The 17,035-nt window shown below is 36.6% G+C and overlaps 1 protein-coding gene across 19 annotated transcripts in view; it reads right to left on the bottom strand.

Moving 5' to 3' along the window:
- The window catches only part of NRXN2 (neurexin 2), a 973,084-nt gene that overhangs the window by 111,782 nt on the left and 844,267 nt on the right, over window positions 1–17,035 (bottom strand). For 10 of the 19 annotated variants that reach the window (XM_063438522.1, XM_063438529.1, XM_063438524.1 and 7 more), the window contains 2 exons: window positions 4,885–5,056; window positions 840–929 (listed from right to left, as the gene is read on the bottom strand). In XM_063438522.1, the coding sequence (XP_063294592.1) occupies window positions 840–929; window positions 4,885–5,056 (262 nt within the window). The remainder of the gene's footprint in view (window positions 1–839; window positions 930–4,884; window positions 5,057–17,035) is intronic. The other 9 variants (XM_063438527.1, XM_063438532.1, XM_063438539.1 and 6 more) reach the window with 1 other exon arrangement.

Genomic DNA, 17,035 nt, shown 5'->3' with positions numbered 1-17,035 from the left:
ACTATTGATTTATTAGCTAGACACATAAACCTTTCTTATTCTCACATCATGTGAAATTGCATTTAAGAGAGAAAATATCTGGAACCTGATCTACCAACCTCTTTGAATTATTTGTACTATTACTAGAATTAATTAATATAATTTAGTTGTAATATAATTAATACGAAAGAACATTTGAGCAAATCTGTACAGATTTGAAAACTTTAGGAAGGCCTGCATCACCTTTTACAAGCAATAAACTTACTACTCTCACAAATTTATTTCCCTTCCTACAATTAATTTCTAGGAGCATTTATAGTTTTGTAGCATACTCAAAAACGATGATGTTCTTGGCAGTTTCATAAAACCTTTGTATCGAATCACGCTATAGTAGTTTGTGAGAGCTACAACTTTTCATTCTTCCTCCCTACTGGGCATTATCTGGTCCAGGTTCAATATTTTATTGTAAAAAAATAAAAATTCTTAAATCTACTTTTCTCATTTTAACAATGCGAGTCATGTGCCTTAAAATGTAATTCCCCTTACTGCACCATGTACAGTTTTGCCAGGAAAGGTTTAAGCAGCATAGATCCTTTTTCTTTCTTCAATATCAGTTTTATTATATTTCTACTGTTCTAAATAGAATGTTTGTAAAAATCCTAAAGTATAATGGCTTCACCCTGGAACAATGAATTATAAAAAATGAAAACAGAGGGAAAGGGAAAGAAGATGAAGATATTGATTTAGATTAAGTGGTAGGTCATGAATAAACACCCTCGGCTTTCTTCTTTGAGAATTCTCTCCACCTTCTCACTCCATCATTTTTTAGACCCCAACCTCCCCATTCCCCCCAAAGTTACCTTTGTCTAGCAGCCAATCGTCTACAACACGACCCAGGCGGTAGGGGATGCGCTGACGGGCAAGCGCCAATCTTTCACTATCTGGGTTCCCTTTATAGAGTTTTAATAAAAGAACATTAGAGGCATTAGTATCTGAAACGTGAAAGGTTAGAGGTTAACAGGTCAAGGCACAGTTACAGCGGTTAGAGCAAGGTTAAAATATATTTAAGAAGATTAATCCCATACTGCTTCATTTTTAACGGTCACCGGGAGTCTTTATTTTGTAAGGAATACATTGCAAGAAATGGGAAAGGTGCTATGAACATGAAATAGTTTTCCATAACTCAACAATTATGTGTTATAAAATGCCGGCCAATTGTAGTTTTGCACAAAAGTGAACACATATGTACTCGAAGTATTGGAAAAACATCCAAAAGAAGAATTGCATGTGTCTGAACTTGACATTACCATAAATGCAACGTTAAACATCATTGCTTGATAAAGAAACATATGTAGCATTTACACTTATGTACTGCTTTTGGGACTGCATCATATGACATTGTATTAATGTCTAAGAGAAGTCGTTCCATAAGGTGTCACCATTTGGTTATTGAAGAACAGCTTATTTTGTTTTAAAATCAATTTGTATATCTTTCTGCAGACATAAATCAGTCTCTGGGTATTTGTATTTCACCTGCATTTACCGAGTCTCATTTCTATCTATATTCTATACTTTATTTGTTTTTTGTTTTTCCTTCCAGTTTTCCCCTCTTTATTCATCTTCTGTAAGACGATTTAGCTTTATAACAGTACTAAATAATGACAGTTACTAATACTAACTTAAAATGGTGTTAAATGTAAAACTTCGAAAGATGGAATGACCTTTAATTCAGCTGGTTGGCTACAATTAATCAAGTTTATTCATTAAGCACAGCCTTAAAGTGAATTGAAAATTCAGGTTCAAATTCTAAAATTTACACTAAAATACCAAAGCTGTGAGTATAGTTGAGATACTGTTTTTTAAATAAACAATTGTTGCCTACAATTTGCAAACTGGCTTTAAATTCATTGCAATTCGGTGTTTAGGTCTCTAAAAGTCTACAACTGCAAAAGGGAAGAAACGTGAAAATGTGTGTTCTCTACACTAACCACTGTATCATGGTGTACTGCTACTCTTATGTCTACTGTAACTTAGGCATATCATATACTAATAACCTCTGCCCTCTTTTCCACTTCCCATACTCATTTAATACCTAGAGACTTAAAAAGACAGATTTTTCAAATTTACACAGGAAACTTACTTGCCACTATCCTCGATTAAATTGAGTGCTACAATAATTTCACTGAGGGATATGACAGAGGGAGAGGAACCCACTATCCTAAACTGAATTTCAGGTTAGGTCCTTGACTGTCTTTGAGGTCTTGTATCTACAAATCTGTTTGAGTTCCCTTATTCCTAGAATTACCCACATATACCAGGGTAAGGTCTGCAGACCTGCTTACTTCAATCTTACTTAGTGACTGTAAAATTAAAAATATTCAAAGTCATATATAAGTTAAAACTATATCTATAAATATATACATTCATTGATGTCCTGCTTGTATCTCACACTTTTTGGACTAACATATTATAGCCATGCCACAAACTGTTTTTTATTTTTTTTTTATTTTACCATCTACAAATAGAAATACAAAAATACAATACAAAAAATACAATTTGCTGAATGTAGCAAAATTACTAAATTCTACTTTATGGGGAAGTGCTAGTTCATCCTCCATTCAGAATGGGATAGAAAAGGCTAGATCCCTAGAGGAACTACAATTCTCACTAATCACTCTGTACCACATTTATTGATCCAATTCATCACAATGGATCAATTTCCCTTGCCCTCTCTCATAGCCCTCGGGTACTCAGGTTTATCAGAGCACATGCAGAACTGCCATCATCCATCCTTTCTACTCTTATTTGACACTTAAAACCACTTTCCTTAGATTATAATATCAACTATTCCTAGACATTTATATCTATAATGCCACTGTTTATATGTATATGGTTATCATGTGTGTGATACAGAAGGTTACCGCCCTACCTTGCAGCCTTGGGAAGTCTTCATCACGCAATGTTTTTAGTTTTTTTTCATGTACATGCTTTTGTGATATTATGAACTGCTGTGTCCTCATCATTATTACATTTCTTTCTGTGTACGCTTTGTTTTTTTTATCAAATGATAATAATAAAAATAATATAAAAAAAATAGTAAGTACGATGGTATTGGCTAAAATTTATAAAATAAGTGAAAATAGATTATATTTGGGATCTGTGAATAATTACATTACAAGTATCTATTTTGATACATGGTTACAGTGCTAGCTTACAATAGATTAAGTGGATCAGAAATGTACAATAACAAAACAAATTGAGGCTTGGTAGGCAGGCTCTCAAACAAAGCTTGAGAATTGGAGTTGCAGATAGAGAAGACATAAAAAGCAGAAAGGTAGAGGCTACTGGAGAACTTAGTTCTGAACTCTAGCCAATTACTGAACTTTGTGTGACTTTCACACACTGTTTCTACTTAGTGACATGTTAGCAAGAATGGATGCTGTAGATTGCATCAACATATTTTTATTACTATGTATAGTCAATCATGATGACCTATTTATAGTTTTCTAAAATAAAAAAGTGCAACTAAAAATATGCAAGGGCAACATCATACTGGTAAGCACTGGGCCACTTAGGAGATAAACATTTCACTGATGTAATTAATCGGATGAAAGAATTATGAAAGAGAAAATTAAGATGCATAAGCCCACGCACATTGAATGGGCTGTAGACAGTGCTTTTTGCATTGACTGAGTATGCCAAAAGGACAACAAGCTCAAGAATGGCCTTGATCGTGTAAGTAGTAAATATTTCAATCATTTTCACCTTTTTCAATATGTATAATAAAAATTGTTAAGAATCTTGGATACCAGATTCTGTGTGTGTTGTTCATGTAGCCATTATCCAGTCTTGATGTTATTTCATGTAAACGATGTCTCAAATTCAAGCCACTTTCCTGTTGGAGCTAAACTTCAGGTTTGTTTGTATTTCTTGACATTTCGGAGAGAAGCACAAATATTTAGCTTATAATAATATAGATTGTTCTTAATCTCACTTGCTCAGTTTTTTTTTTTTTAAATCGTTTTTCATTTTTAAAAGAGCCTATGACATGAAGAAGAATTTTATTTACAACAATCCAAGATGATATTAGGAAGAAAAGGTTTGTCTATGGTCTGTATACACTCTTGAGATTGTATTAACTTTGTGTTAGCCCTTATTTTCAGTCATAATAGTGTAATATTAGCATTACATTTACCATTGGCCATAGAGGATTGGGTTTATTGCACTGGACTGTATCATCGTTTTATTTGAATAATAATTGAATTATAGAATATTAAGGCAATTGCTCTGTTTCCCAAATATTGCAATTGTAAAATATTCAGGCTCCATGTGACCAAAATGCAGAAGGGATTAAAAGCTAACATCTAGTTAGTTCTGTTTATGATTTGGTTAATGGGTGTGAGGGGTATTTTATAGCAGGTTTTCATTTCACTTTTAGAATTAGTGTTATTTGTAGATTTGTAAATTAATTTAAACTTCATTTTTTCTGTAAACAAAATACAAACACAAGCCTTAGACAATCAGGTCCGATAATGTATCTGTTGCCCAATATTAACCTTTCGTTCCATTTTGTACTACAATTATATTTTTTTATATCTGATAGTATGTGAATAACAAACTAGGTAGATTATAATATTATCTTGTGAACTTAAGTCACTTTACAAGGAACCACATAAGGAACTTAATAGTTTTCTGGCTGTGATACCAAGATGATAAGAGTTTTCAGCATCTACCAAGGGACACAGCATAATCAAAGCTGTATCAATAGCCACATTAGCAGAAAGTCATACAGACATTGGAAAATAAGCAGAGAAACATTACAGGTTGGATTCAATTAAGAAGAAGAAACAACATGAATTACACATTCCCAGAAGGGACATTCCATCTACCCGCGGCTTTCCTCACCTGCAGGGTATCTCTCATTGACGGGCCAGCTGTCCACCTGCAGGGTAGCATTGCCCCCACTACGAGTAAACCTCACGACATGATATTTTCCATCGCTCACCAAGGCCCCTGGCTCCTCAATAGTTATATCATCTGTGCCCACGTTAAATATCACCCCCACTGTGCCCTGGTCCTACAGAAAGGGATAAAGAAAATTAAACAATTAATATACTGCCCACAATAAAGCATCACTATACATGCTATTAAGTACATATATCAACACATTTGAATGTATTATGTACATACATTATAGCAATATGACATTTTATCTGAGTCACGCCACCTCTCAATGTATATGGTGTCCGAGGCACTTAAACTCCGCAACGGTCACTTTCTGCAAGCCTAGTTATCCCTGGCCATCCATTGTTGCCACTGATTACCAAAGCTCTTCCAGCTATTTATGCATTCTAATTAAGGCTCTTTATCTATGATCTGTTGTCTGTACTACCTACTTTTGCTTTGTTCCAGATTATCCTACAGTCTTCCCTTCTTTACAGATATTATTCATGCATATTGTGTCTTTCACCCTCAGTTTATTTTACTTTGTAATTTTATTGATTTTAGGATTGTCTTGCATTTTGAAACTTTAAGAACATTAATAAACCTAAAATCACCCTACATTATTGTTGTAAAGATTATCTCTTGATACTCTCTCCAAAGTCTTCTTGTCCACATTGTCTGCAGTCATGCCCCAGGTATCTTCAAACATCATGCCCATCAATGCCCTTCTTTCATAAACCTTTAATTAGATATACGGTTGTGTAGTTCCTTGGACTTATTTACCACATGGATAACGAATGAATGAATGAATGAATGAATGACTGTGAATTAAGCTCTACTCAGAGATAATGCAATGTCCATTAACTGGAGAGTAGAGATTGACTATGAATAGAGATGCTGAAGAGACAGAAGTAACAGCCTTGAGTATATTTTGAATAGTCTGCCACTCTAAAATATTTTGAGTTGTGGAAAATTGAGATTTTTCCAGAAATGTAAATATCAAAATGTTGGCACATAGAGCTTTTGTGATCTAGAGCATGCAGTATTACACTTTAAGCACCAGAGCCACTAAAGCTTAAAGTCCCTACAGTCTCTGCTATGTAAACATAGTATTTTCTTTGCAAATGTACTGTTTACATTAATCTATAAGGACATCTTGTGGGAGCCACTAGAGGCACTTCCTGTTGCCTTCCTGCGATCTTTGCTGGACTGACTATGACATCTTCACTCTCTGTTTAGCTTTATGTAAGTCTCCAAGATGGGACCAATAAATCTAAATCAACAGAAGTACTTTTAGTTAGAAATAAAGGTTTGCATTTTGTTAGAATTAGAGTACTCCTTAAAAAGCAGGTTCATTTTAAGTTAACAGTATAAAACCTGATAGCTAACAGTTTAAACAAAATATTGAAATGGGGTTGCAAATCACTCTGTTTAGCTTTAAAAGCTTTCTTAAAAGCAACATATATTTACACATTAAAAGGAACATATATTTACACATTAAAAGCAACATATATTTACACATTAAAAGGAACATATATTTACACATTTTAAGAATTGTTACTGCTTTAAAATGGAAATCCAGACCTACCCAAATGTGTTTTAAGGTTTTAAGGAAAATAAATTGAAGAAAAAAGACAAAATCAATTTGGAGAAAATGTTTGTTTTACTATTAAATTTACAAATGAGAATACTTAAAAAAAAAAAAAAAAAAACACATAAGGTGAATGTTAATTTAGCAGAGTTTAGTATGTCAAATTCAATTTTTTCTTCTTGAAGTTACAGTAGCTTTTTCTGTGTAAAAATAAGTTTTTGAAATATTTTGATCTAAACATAATATGGTTTAAACTTTGTGTAATCCTTACCTAAGGCATCAGTTATATTATATGGCAAAGTCTGCATGTCAAAATTTCTCCATTTTCTATAAAACTCGAATACAAGAAGGACCTTTTAAGTCCAACTAGAAACATGCAGGTGATGATGCATAACAGTATTTTTTGGTATTTAATACACAGACAAATATAAAAGAAAGCTGAAATGTTGAGATTATATTTTTTTCAGTGTATAAAATATTAACGTAGATATGTAAATAGTATGCATTTGATGGGTAGGATTGCCCAAGTGACCATTTATAAGAAGGCTAGTAGGTGATTTCTTCTTACTCCCCACATGAACACTTTCCAACATTTATCAAAGTAAAAATTGAAAGTGTTAAATTCTTCTTCACTGCTGTTAAATATATGCAGAGACAAGTTAATCTCTCACAAAAAAAAATTAAAAAAAATGTGCATAATCCTGGATGGATTTAAGGAACACTATAGACACCCTGCAGGAACGGAAATGTTTTCTTGCAGGGTTACCCCGCCTCTAGTGGATATCATACTGACAGCCACTAAGGCGTGTCCATGAAATGGCAGAATAAAACTCTGCTATTTCAATCAGTTGGTCTCAGAGAGACCTTCTGACTGGTCCAACATGACGTTTTACTGTGTAATAGCCTCCCAATGCTTTCCTGTGATCTTCACCGAGGAGACGAGTACTGGGAGGGAGAAAAGGTATGAAAACTACTTTTTTTAATTTGTGAAATGGGGGCTCAGTCACCTAAACAGTGACTAGGGCAATATAGTACTAAAATACATATTTGTATTTCTAACGTTATTGCGTCCTTTAATCAGAATTCATAAAAAATATCTACTATTTATTATTTAATATGCCTGAGATGCTAACATGGCTTTATTCACAGTGTAATATACAAAGGAAGTGCGTTTTTATCATGTTCACGCTAAAACATCAGAACAGTAAAAAAAGCTCAAGATTTTTTTTATTAAATCATACATAATCAGACTTCCAACTGTGCTGATTGATCACAACAAAGCTTTCAATGTTTTTCATAATCATGCTTTGAAAACTGTAAGATGCAAGGTTACCTCCAGCCACCAATATTAACAACATCGAATTATGCCTTTTTACAACTGAAATATACTAATTGGATAATACTTGCAAAAACATAATATTCAGAGATATACTGTATAATATGTGGGGTAACAGCCTCTTGCTCAAAGAAGAGATCTGACTGCCATTCTGGGGTCAAGGAAGAATTTTTTCCTAATTTGTTGCAAAATTGGAAAGCTCTTTAAACTGTTTTTTTTTTTTTTTTTTTAACCTTCTTTTAGATCAGGGGTAGTCAACATTTTAATACCTATGGCCCATTTTTGCTTTTTTGTTGATGGTAAAATTTCCTTACCGCCCACCAGTGCTACAGTAACTAAATTTATAGCGCAAGTTTATTTTATTTTTTTATTTACTTTGAAAGGAGGGTTTTTAAAAACAAAAAAAACATGTACTTAAATGTATCTATTTTGTTTTACTTTTTTCTATTTTCTATTCTACTTTTTTCCTATGGGTGCAGTGTGTGAAGAGTGCAGTGTGTGTGTGTGTGTGTGTGTGTGTGTGAAGGGTGCTGTGTTTGTGTGAGGGGGGCAGTGTGTGCGTGTGTGAGGAGGGGCAATGTGTGTATGTGTGAGGAGGGGCAGTGTGTGCTAGGGGGCAGTGTGTGTGTGAGGGGTGCTGTCTCTGTGTGTGTGTGTGTGTGTGTGTGTGAGGGGGGCTGTCTGTGTGAGGGGTGTAGTTTGTGTTTGTGTGTGAAGGGTGCATAGAGTCTATGATGTGTGTAGGTGGGTCGGATGTGAAAATCTATCTTAATGTCTCCCCCTCCCTTCTTTTTACCTTTTACCAGGGAGGGGGGACATAATGATGCAATCCATGGTGTTCCAGTGGTGGCATGTTCTCTTTAGCCTGCAGCTCCTTTGGCTGCAGGCTGACTTTCCGGTCGTCCTGCGAACACAGCACTGTATCAAAGTGTTGCTATGGTAATGTGCTGCAAAGCTCTGACCAGCCTGTTTGCGGGAGGAACACAGAATTTCCTAGGCCTTTCCCTCCCTCTGTTGGAAATAAGTGCCAGCGGGTCAGTGAGGGAGATCTTTGAGGACCTGGGCATTTTTCGCAGAACCGACCACAGCCCACCTGAAATCCTAAACTAGTAGGCAGTAGGGACCAGGTTGACTACCTTTGTTTTAGATCAACAACAAAAACAGATGTGAGAAATGCTGTACACGTGTCTCTTTACAGCCTATGTAACTATTTCACTTAATATGTTTAAATGTTGATGATACACAACATTTGTTATACACACCAAGGACTAGTGTAAAACAATGTAGGCTGTTTCTTCTTCTGACACTCACTAGATTAATAACTAAAAATTCCACCAAGTAATTATGAATTAATATGGTTATAAAATAAGGTCACAAATTACAGCAATGTGTATTTTGGTTTTGGTTCCTTTATAATCCCAATCCTTCATCATGCTACCACTCTTCAGAATAACCACTTTGACAACTCAAAATTGTGCCAACACTGCACTAAGTTTAAAAAATATTAATGTTCTGTGTATACTTGAAGAAGTACTACATACATAGTTAGCTGTAGGCTGAAAAGAAATGCATCCAAGAAGGGCAGCATTGCTAACATCTCATATTGCTGTTGTTCGAAAAGAAGGCACAAAAACAATTTGAAGCACTTCCAATTTTGCAACTAACTAGAAAAGAATTCCTTCTCAACCCCAGAATGGCAGTCAGATCTCTCCGTAGAAGCTGTTACCCCATTACAATTATATCCCTGTATATTATGCTTTGCAATTATTCATCCTGTTGCTGTTTAAACATCTGTACATACTCTGATAAAACCTCATCTTCAGGCAGAGAATCACACATCATTATTGTTCTTACAGCAAAGAAGTTTCCTTTGCCTTCGAAACTAATTCCCCTTTCTGACAGTCTAAATGGACCTTGTGTCCTATGTTTAGTCCTGTTTATAAATAGATTTCCACACAATGGTTTGTATTGGCCCGGAATATATTTCTCTAATGTTAACATATCCCCTCTGAGGCACAGCTTTTATAAACTACACAGATTTAAAGATGTGAAGCTTTCTTCATTACTAAAATCTTCCATTACGTTTATTAATTGTGTAGTCCGCCTCTGCACTTTTTCTGTCACCATAATATCTTTCATTTATAAATAGGTAAAAGTATATTTTCATCCCAAGAATTAATGACCCCTTTTATTTAATATCTAGCACCTGAATTTAGAAGTTACATACTGCTCTGCTTACTGTAGTCTATAACATTTATTTTTATGCATTGAGCATTGATGGTGTTTTGTCGTACTTTCTCTAAGCACGCTGGATGTCAAATAAATGGTCAGGATATAGGTTTTGCATTATTAGTTAGAACACTCAATTTACTGCAAATCCATATTAGTGAGATAATTTGTAAGTCAGATGTAAGGAAATGGAAATCTGTTCCCTGTTTATGCTTCTAGTCCTTGAGCAGTGGAATATCATGTGGACCTATGATATAGCATATAAGATATCAAATTAGGGGTAATTGCAGATCCCACCATGATGATATCACAAGAAGGGTTCCCCAAATGCAAACATTGGCACACAAATTATTAAATTCAGTGATTATGTTGAGTTCTTTCTACATTTTATCTAGCAGTGCTGCTGACTGAATTTGACTCTGGCTGACATAGTAGAAGCTACTATTATGTCAAATACCTTTTATTTTTAAGCACCAGCAAGAATAAAAGCCTAACATTGAAATATTGATGGATCAGCACCAAGAGCTCTAAGTAGACTGAAACTTTGTTTGCTTTCATGGATCCAGAATAAAATACAAATTGTTATTATCATAGTTTCTTAGTGTGACATCTATATGTCTTTATTATAAAATAAGTCTAACATTCTATGACTTATGTTTTCACAGAAAAATATCTTCCAAAAAATATCTACTACTTAATTATTCATTTGATAAAAATGTTGAATTCAGTCTAACTCACCCAGATTGTTGAGCCATTGGTCCTTACTGAACTTTCTGTTGCACAAGGGGCACCCATCTGATCTGTCCTATCACAGCTTCAATGTGCGTACCCTATCTACAACAACTGTCAAGCTAATTCAAGGACATTAAAGAAATGCGACACAGCAGGGCCTATCATAGAGGCATCACATCCCGAGCAATGAAAACATCAATTTGCTAACCCAACCAAGCTTCAAGTTGCTGACCCAGCTTGTTCTCAACTTATAGGACAACTGTTACCTCAAAGCATTTTTATAATACAATAATCCTTTCGTAAATTTTTAAAATGAAATCCTTGTATTTTTTTTTTTAAATTAATGAAACAATGAAAAAAACAGATCCCTAACCTTTGGTATATGACACGCTCCTACAGTCACATACATGCACCTTGGGTTGAACAGTGTTTCAGAACAGACAGTCTCTGGTTTTCCCTATTTCACTTCCTGCACAGAAGCAGGGAAGACCATAGAAACTGTTGGTTTTCAAGCACTGTTCATCCCACCGTGCATGTTACTGGCTGAAAAATCCTGTCATACACAACAAGTAGGCATGAGTTTTTCTCATTGTTTTACATATACTTTATTTAAATAAAGTCTTATTTCCTTTCAAACCATGATGAAGGATTACTATATTAAAAAATAGTCTTGAAGTGACAGTTGTCTTTGAGTCTTCTACTTGAGTCCTGTCGGCCTCCAAAAAGCCTAACTCACTACCTGACTGAGTTAAAACATCATTAAAAATAAAGACCACCACTGTCAACTGTATCCAGGATGTCACACAGTCATGCTTTAGCGAAAACTAGGAGAAAAAGTATATGTATTACTTTGGGGTGGGCCTCCAGGCAACATTATGTCCCACAATTGTTCGTGTGAGCTCATCAGCTACACACTTGTCTTTTTATATTTTTAATCAGCCCAGATAATTTCAGTCTGTGTCATGGCCCTGAAGAGATCTATGCAGTAATACTTATTTTAAATATTTACTTTTTGCAAACATATTCCACAAACAGCCACATGTCTAAGCTGACTAGGCACTGGCCAAGAACAACATGAAATTATGTTTAATTAGAGGGGACTTGGCTGTAGGACTTGGTCTAGTGCAGGCTAAAAACTTAAATCAATATCTGTCCAGAGCACATTTTTTTAAAATATAAATATTGATAGTGTGATATTTTCCAAGGACCTTCAAATCTGCATTGTTTAAATGTATTCAACATAGCACTTATCTGCAAATTAGCATTGGCAAATCTTATGTTATTCCTGTAGACCAGTAGAAATTGTAAAAAAGTGTTTCTTTCAGTAGGGTTACTTTAAACCGTTTACACTAATTCAGAACTGGTTCTATCGAGTTCCACGTCATGGAATTAAATACACTCTGTGCTGAGAATGGCAATCAACTGCACATGTAGATTCTTGAAATTTAGGGTGGAATCAGCTGCAGTGATGGATCCATTGTGGAGCATGGACATAACATTGATGTGCCAGAGGAAGAAGATGGAGAGTACAAAAGACATAAAATGTGTTCATATTCAAATTGGTACATGTATCCGTTGACATATATATTGATGCCATGATTGCACCCATGGACATGCCCAATATTTGTAAGTTTCACTGGTTCTTGAGTCATAAGTAGCTTTAAGTTAAAGTGACATCCAATGTATAAGGGCAAATTCAAATAGGTTCCTTGTGTACAACGGAATGGATTACATTTTGTCTCTATTCCTTGTGTGTGTGGAATGATGGTGTACACTCTTAAGATGTCACAAGTAAACGGGGGGCGGAGCCAGCTACCGCACTGTTCGGACGCACATCTAAAGAGCTCCGAGCGGGCCTGCAAAAAAAACCTAAAAATCATCCCTTCCAATACGGCACATCACCGCCAGACGAGTGATATCACACACACTCGAGATGGGGCGGAAAACGAAAAAATATAAAGCGGATAAGATCCCGACAACCGCCGATATCGGGGATCTCCTGAGGAGGCCGCAAGGAGCGGTGAAGCCTGTCATGGCGCCTCTCTCAGACGGACTTTCCTATTCCTCCAGCGAAACATCCCTCCCGGACATGGAGGAGCTGGACTCCAACACTAACAGACCGAGAGCTCACCTACATACTGCGCAGTCGGAGAGCTCTCCAGTGACTGAGGGAACCTTGAAGGCCCTCTTGGACGACCTCAGCCGCAATCTAGCTGCCGACATCAACTCCTTCAAGGAGGAGATCAGCGGGGTGTCGCGACGCCTCCAAGACACGGAACTTACCACAGCTGCTCATGAAACCCGCATAACAACCTTAGAACAAGAACTACGGGAGATGCGGCGAGAACAGGCCCAGACCAAGAGCTGCATGGCGGCAATGGAGGACCGCAGGAGGTGGAAGAACGTCAAGATAAGGAGCATATCAGACCAGATCGGCACAGCCGAAATTCCCCACCTGCTCCGTAGATTATTTACACAGCTTTTCTCAGCCAAGCAGGCCAAACTAATGGCCCTGGACGGATGTTATAGACTCCCTGCGCCCACGACACACTCAGCCGAGGCAAACAGGGATGTCATCGTCCGCTTTCAACATGGTCCAGACAGGCAAATGCTCCTGACAGCGGTGCGAAACAAATCGCCGTATCCCTTCGAAGGTCACAAGCTAGCATTCTTTCCAGACCTATCCAGAGCAACAATGGAGTGGCGAAGGTCCCTGAAACCGCTGACAGCGGTATTGATCCACCACAAAATATCCTATAAATGGGGCACCCCAAAATGTCTGTTGATACCCCGGGACACTGGCAACCTGAAAGTCCAAGACGCCTCGCACATCACTGAGACCCTCCGGCAACTGGGACTACACGCGAACCCGGAAGGCACCTTACCGACAACACAGAGGCCACATCCACACACTTGGGACCCAGACGCGGTTCGCCCATTTGTTCCGGCCGCCAGACGAGGCAACGCCGACTCAGCTGCTATCCCCTGAAAACCGCAACATTATTATTTTATTTAACTGTTTGTTTTCATGTTTAATTCACTGTTGTAATGCCGTTCTATCATTATTATCAGCTCAGAAGACTCCTGTCACTAAGCGCAATACCAGATGATGCCTAATTACACATACCTGCTTAACGGAGGAAAAACCTCTAACCACCCCTCCCCCCCACCCCACCCTTTGATCTTGCATCAAGGCCATCAAGACACCCAGTGGGTGGCAGCCTCTTGTATAGAAAGACACACACTGCTCCCCTATCCACTAAATCAGGAGGCACAAGGCCTATACCGCCCCGAAAAGTCCATACCAGCACCCATCCACTAGCACATACGAGGCGTTAGGCCTCACAAATACAACACCAGGCTGTATGATCCAGCTTTCATTGCTCCCACAACTATGTAAAACACCGGCCTGGATTGCCCTGCTTACTATACTTATAAAATGTGCGTTTTCACACATGCCATACCTTGTATTTACTATGTTTGCCGTTATTCCACTTGCACCTGCTGTCGTGGCAGACCAACTGTTGTTGTTATATCTTGCACAACAAAAATAAAGAATTAAAAAAAAAAAAGATGTCACAAGTAATGAAGACTATATTGTGGTTGTCTAATGTCTATAGCTTGGACAATAAGCTGTTAGTATATTTTATTCAAGTGAGGAGTTCTTCATTGGGTTTCTTGAACAAAAAAAGTCAAGCCAAATTGCTACGGGTTGTATTACCTCACCTTTTGCTGATACAATTGGTTTGCCAGGTAATTTTTTATTTACAAGTTTTTGTGAATTTTGGAAATTGAGATCTATTGAGATCACATGAGATCTAGGGTTAGTAGTGGTAAGGAACTGAAATAACTGAAATATGTGTTAGGCCTCTAGTCAGCTACATAAAGTTCGAGTGTAGATATCACTGGCTGGGGCCCTTGGGTAATTCTCTGTAGATGGTGTAATTGATGCATTGTCATAAATTTTCATCTTATCATCCTTATCACAATGTTGTTGTCAGAGGTCAGGTATTTTATGATCCTCCTCTTTTTACGGGATATCTTAGGGTGAGTATTAGGTAATGGATACAGTGTGTATATATACATATTTGTTCACGTAACTTAGTCTGGATGATATATATTTTCTTCAATCTTAAATCTAATAAAAGTTACATTTATTTTTACCAAAACAGTTCAGTGATTGATAGTGACTATATATATATATATATATATATATATATATATATATATATATATATATATCCAAGGGGGCTGCACTCACCTGAACATGCATACCTTACAGGGTGCAGCTGGGGCCAAAATATACAACATACAAAATACCCAATGCAGCGCACTCGCTTATTCACTAAACAATGATTTATAAATCTTACAGATTGTAGTAGTTTTATTTACAAACACCTGACCTAGGCAAAAAATAATGGGGGTTTAGTTACATGATCATATATTGCATAAGCCTGCCACAACATCCATGTATCCCATATATATTTAATAACTTTTAGTAAAAGAGGCCTAAACTCAAACCAACTATGTTTCAATGCAAACAAATAGCTATTTACATTTCCTATGGGCACAAGTAGATAGCTGTTACCTGTTCGTCAATTTCAAACAATAACAGGAATTCATTAGTGATATGTATTTGGCCTGTAGTAATTAGGGGGATTACATAAGAGAAGTTCTCCCTTTAGAACAAGTGATTCATAAATCCGTTAGCTATTAGGTTTATCCCAGATTATCTGTGCTGTATTTACAGTGTGGAAAGGGATTGAATGTTGACTTGTGGTTGTGTATTTACTGTGCACAGCTATTACATCAGTCCAATCATCCAGTTAGTATGTTGCATAATTAGGACTCTGTGTTCTAAACAGTAAAGATTGGGTTACCCTATTAATATTTCTTAAAGGAAATGTACAGTCCTGAACATAGTAAAAAAAAATGTAAATTAAATAAAAATGATTTCCCATGTTTTCAGTACCAAGACTCCTCCACTGCAGCCGGCCTCTTCATCTTTGAAGACATCAGCATGCCTGCTGACGTCTCCTGTGATTTCATCCAATCCAATGCTTCTCATAGAAATGCAGAGCATGTGCAACATTTGACTGCAGGACTGAGTTTGACTTGGTTCTGGAGGCAGAAGCATCTCTATTAACTGTTAGGATGACATACGCTAGAGGTGTACTTAACCCTTCCATGATAAAGACTACTGTTTTTACAAATGGCAATATATTATGTTAAAGAGTTAAAATTATAGGACAAGTGTACACAGATCACATTATTGAGATAAAGTGATCTGCATGTGATCTGAATATAGTGGCCCTGTAAAACACAAGACAGACTAAGCTGCCTGATAACTGAGTCTGCATTACAGTCTCCCTATCTAAGCTTCTAGTTTAATGGCACACCTACCAAACCAACCAAAATAACCTTGGCACGCCAAATATAGTTCATATAACATCTGTAGTCCAATACTGTTCTAGGGTTATGGTATTTTTACAGCCAGGTTTAACTATTGTTTTTTTTCCCCTGAAATTAGCTATTTAGGGAATTAATACATCCCATGACTCATTTTGTACTAAAACATATATATTTTTTATTTGTATCAAAACTAATACTAATTATTGAGACAGATTACTGAACCAGAGACAATTTTAATATTTATAAAATTTACATGACAAAAGGATTTGGGGAAACAGTCAAAACTATCTTTATACCCAAATTTACCCAACCATGTCCTGATGAAAGCTTCAGGATAGCAAGCTGAAACGTTGATTTTTATGAAAGGCATTAATGGTTAAGTTTTACTGAAAAGTCCTGAGAGTGCTATCATCTTAGTATTTTAATTATTTTTTTTTGCCTGATAAGCACCGAGCGAAGCAACCAAAGTATATTGAGTGCAAGATAATTTTTCTATATGAAACCAAGAGGGCTGCACTCACCTCAACATGCATACATTATAGGGTGCTGCTGGATTTTGTATTTTGTATATTTTGGTCCCAGCAGCACCCTATAATGTATGCATGTTCAGGTGAGAGCAGCCCTCTTGGTTTAATTTATATATTTGGGAGTCGAGGCAACCTCGGTTTTGCACTCCTCCCTGTCACAGGTGCCTCAGTACTGGACCCTATTTAGCCTTGACTTGTAGAGAGTCCCAGTAAGGGAGTATTTCCCAAGTAAGTGGATTAATCTCATAAAAACAAGCATTAGGCTGCTAGAGTAGGACCTGCCAA

This window comes from Pelobates fuscus, chromosome 12 (assembly GCF_036172605.1).
Source record: "Pelobates fuscus isolate aPelFus1 chromosome 12, aPelFus1.pri, whole genome shotgun sequence".
Lineage (NCBI taxonomy): Eukaryota > Metazoa > Chordata > Amphibia > Anura > Pelobatidae > Pelobates > Pelobates fuscus.
The sequence above is the reverse complement of the archived record's forward strand: the minus strand, read 5'-3'. Positions and strand labels throughout refer to the sequence as shown.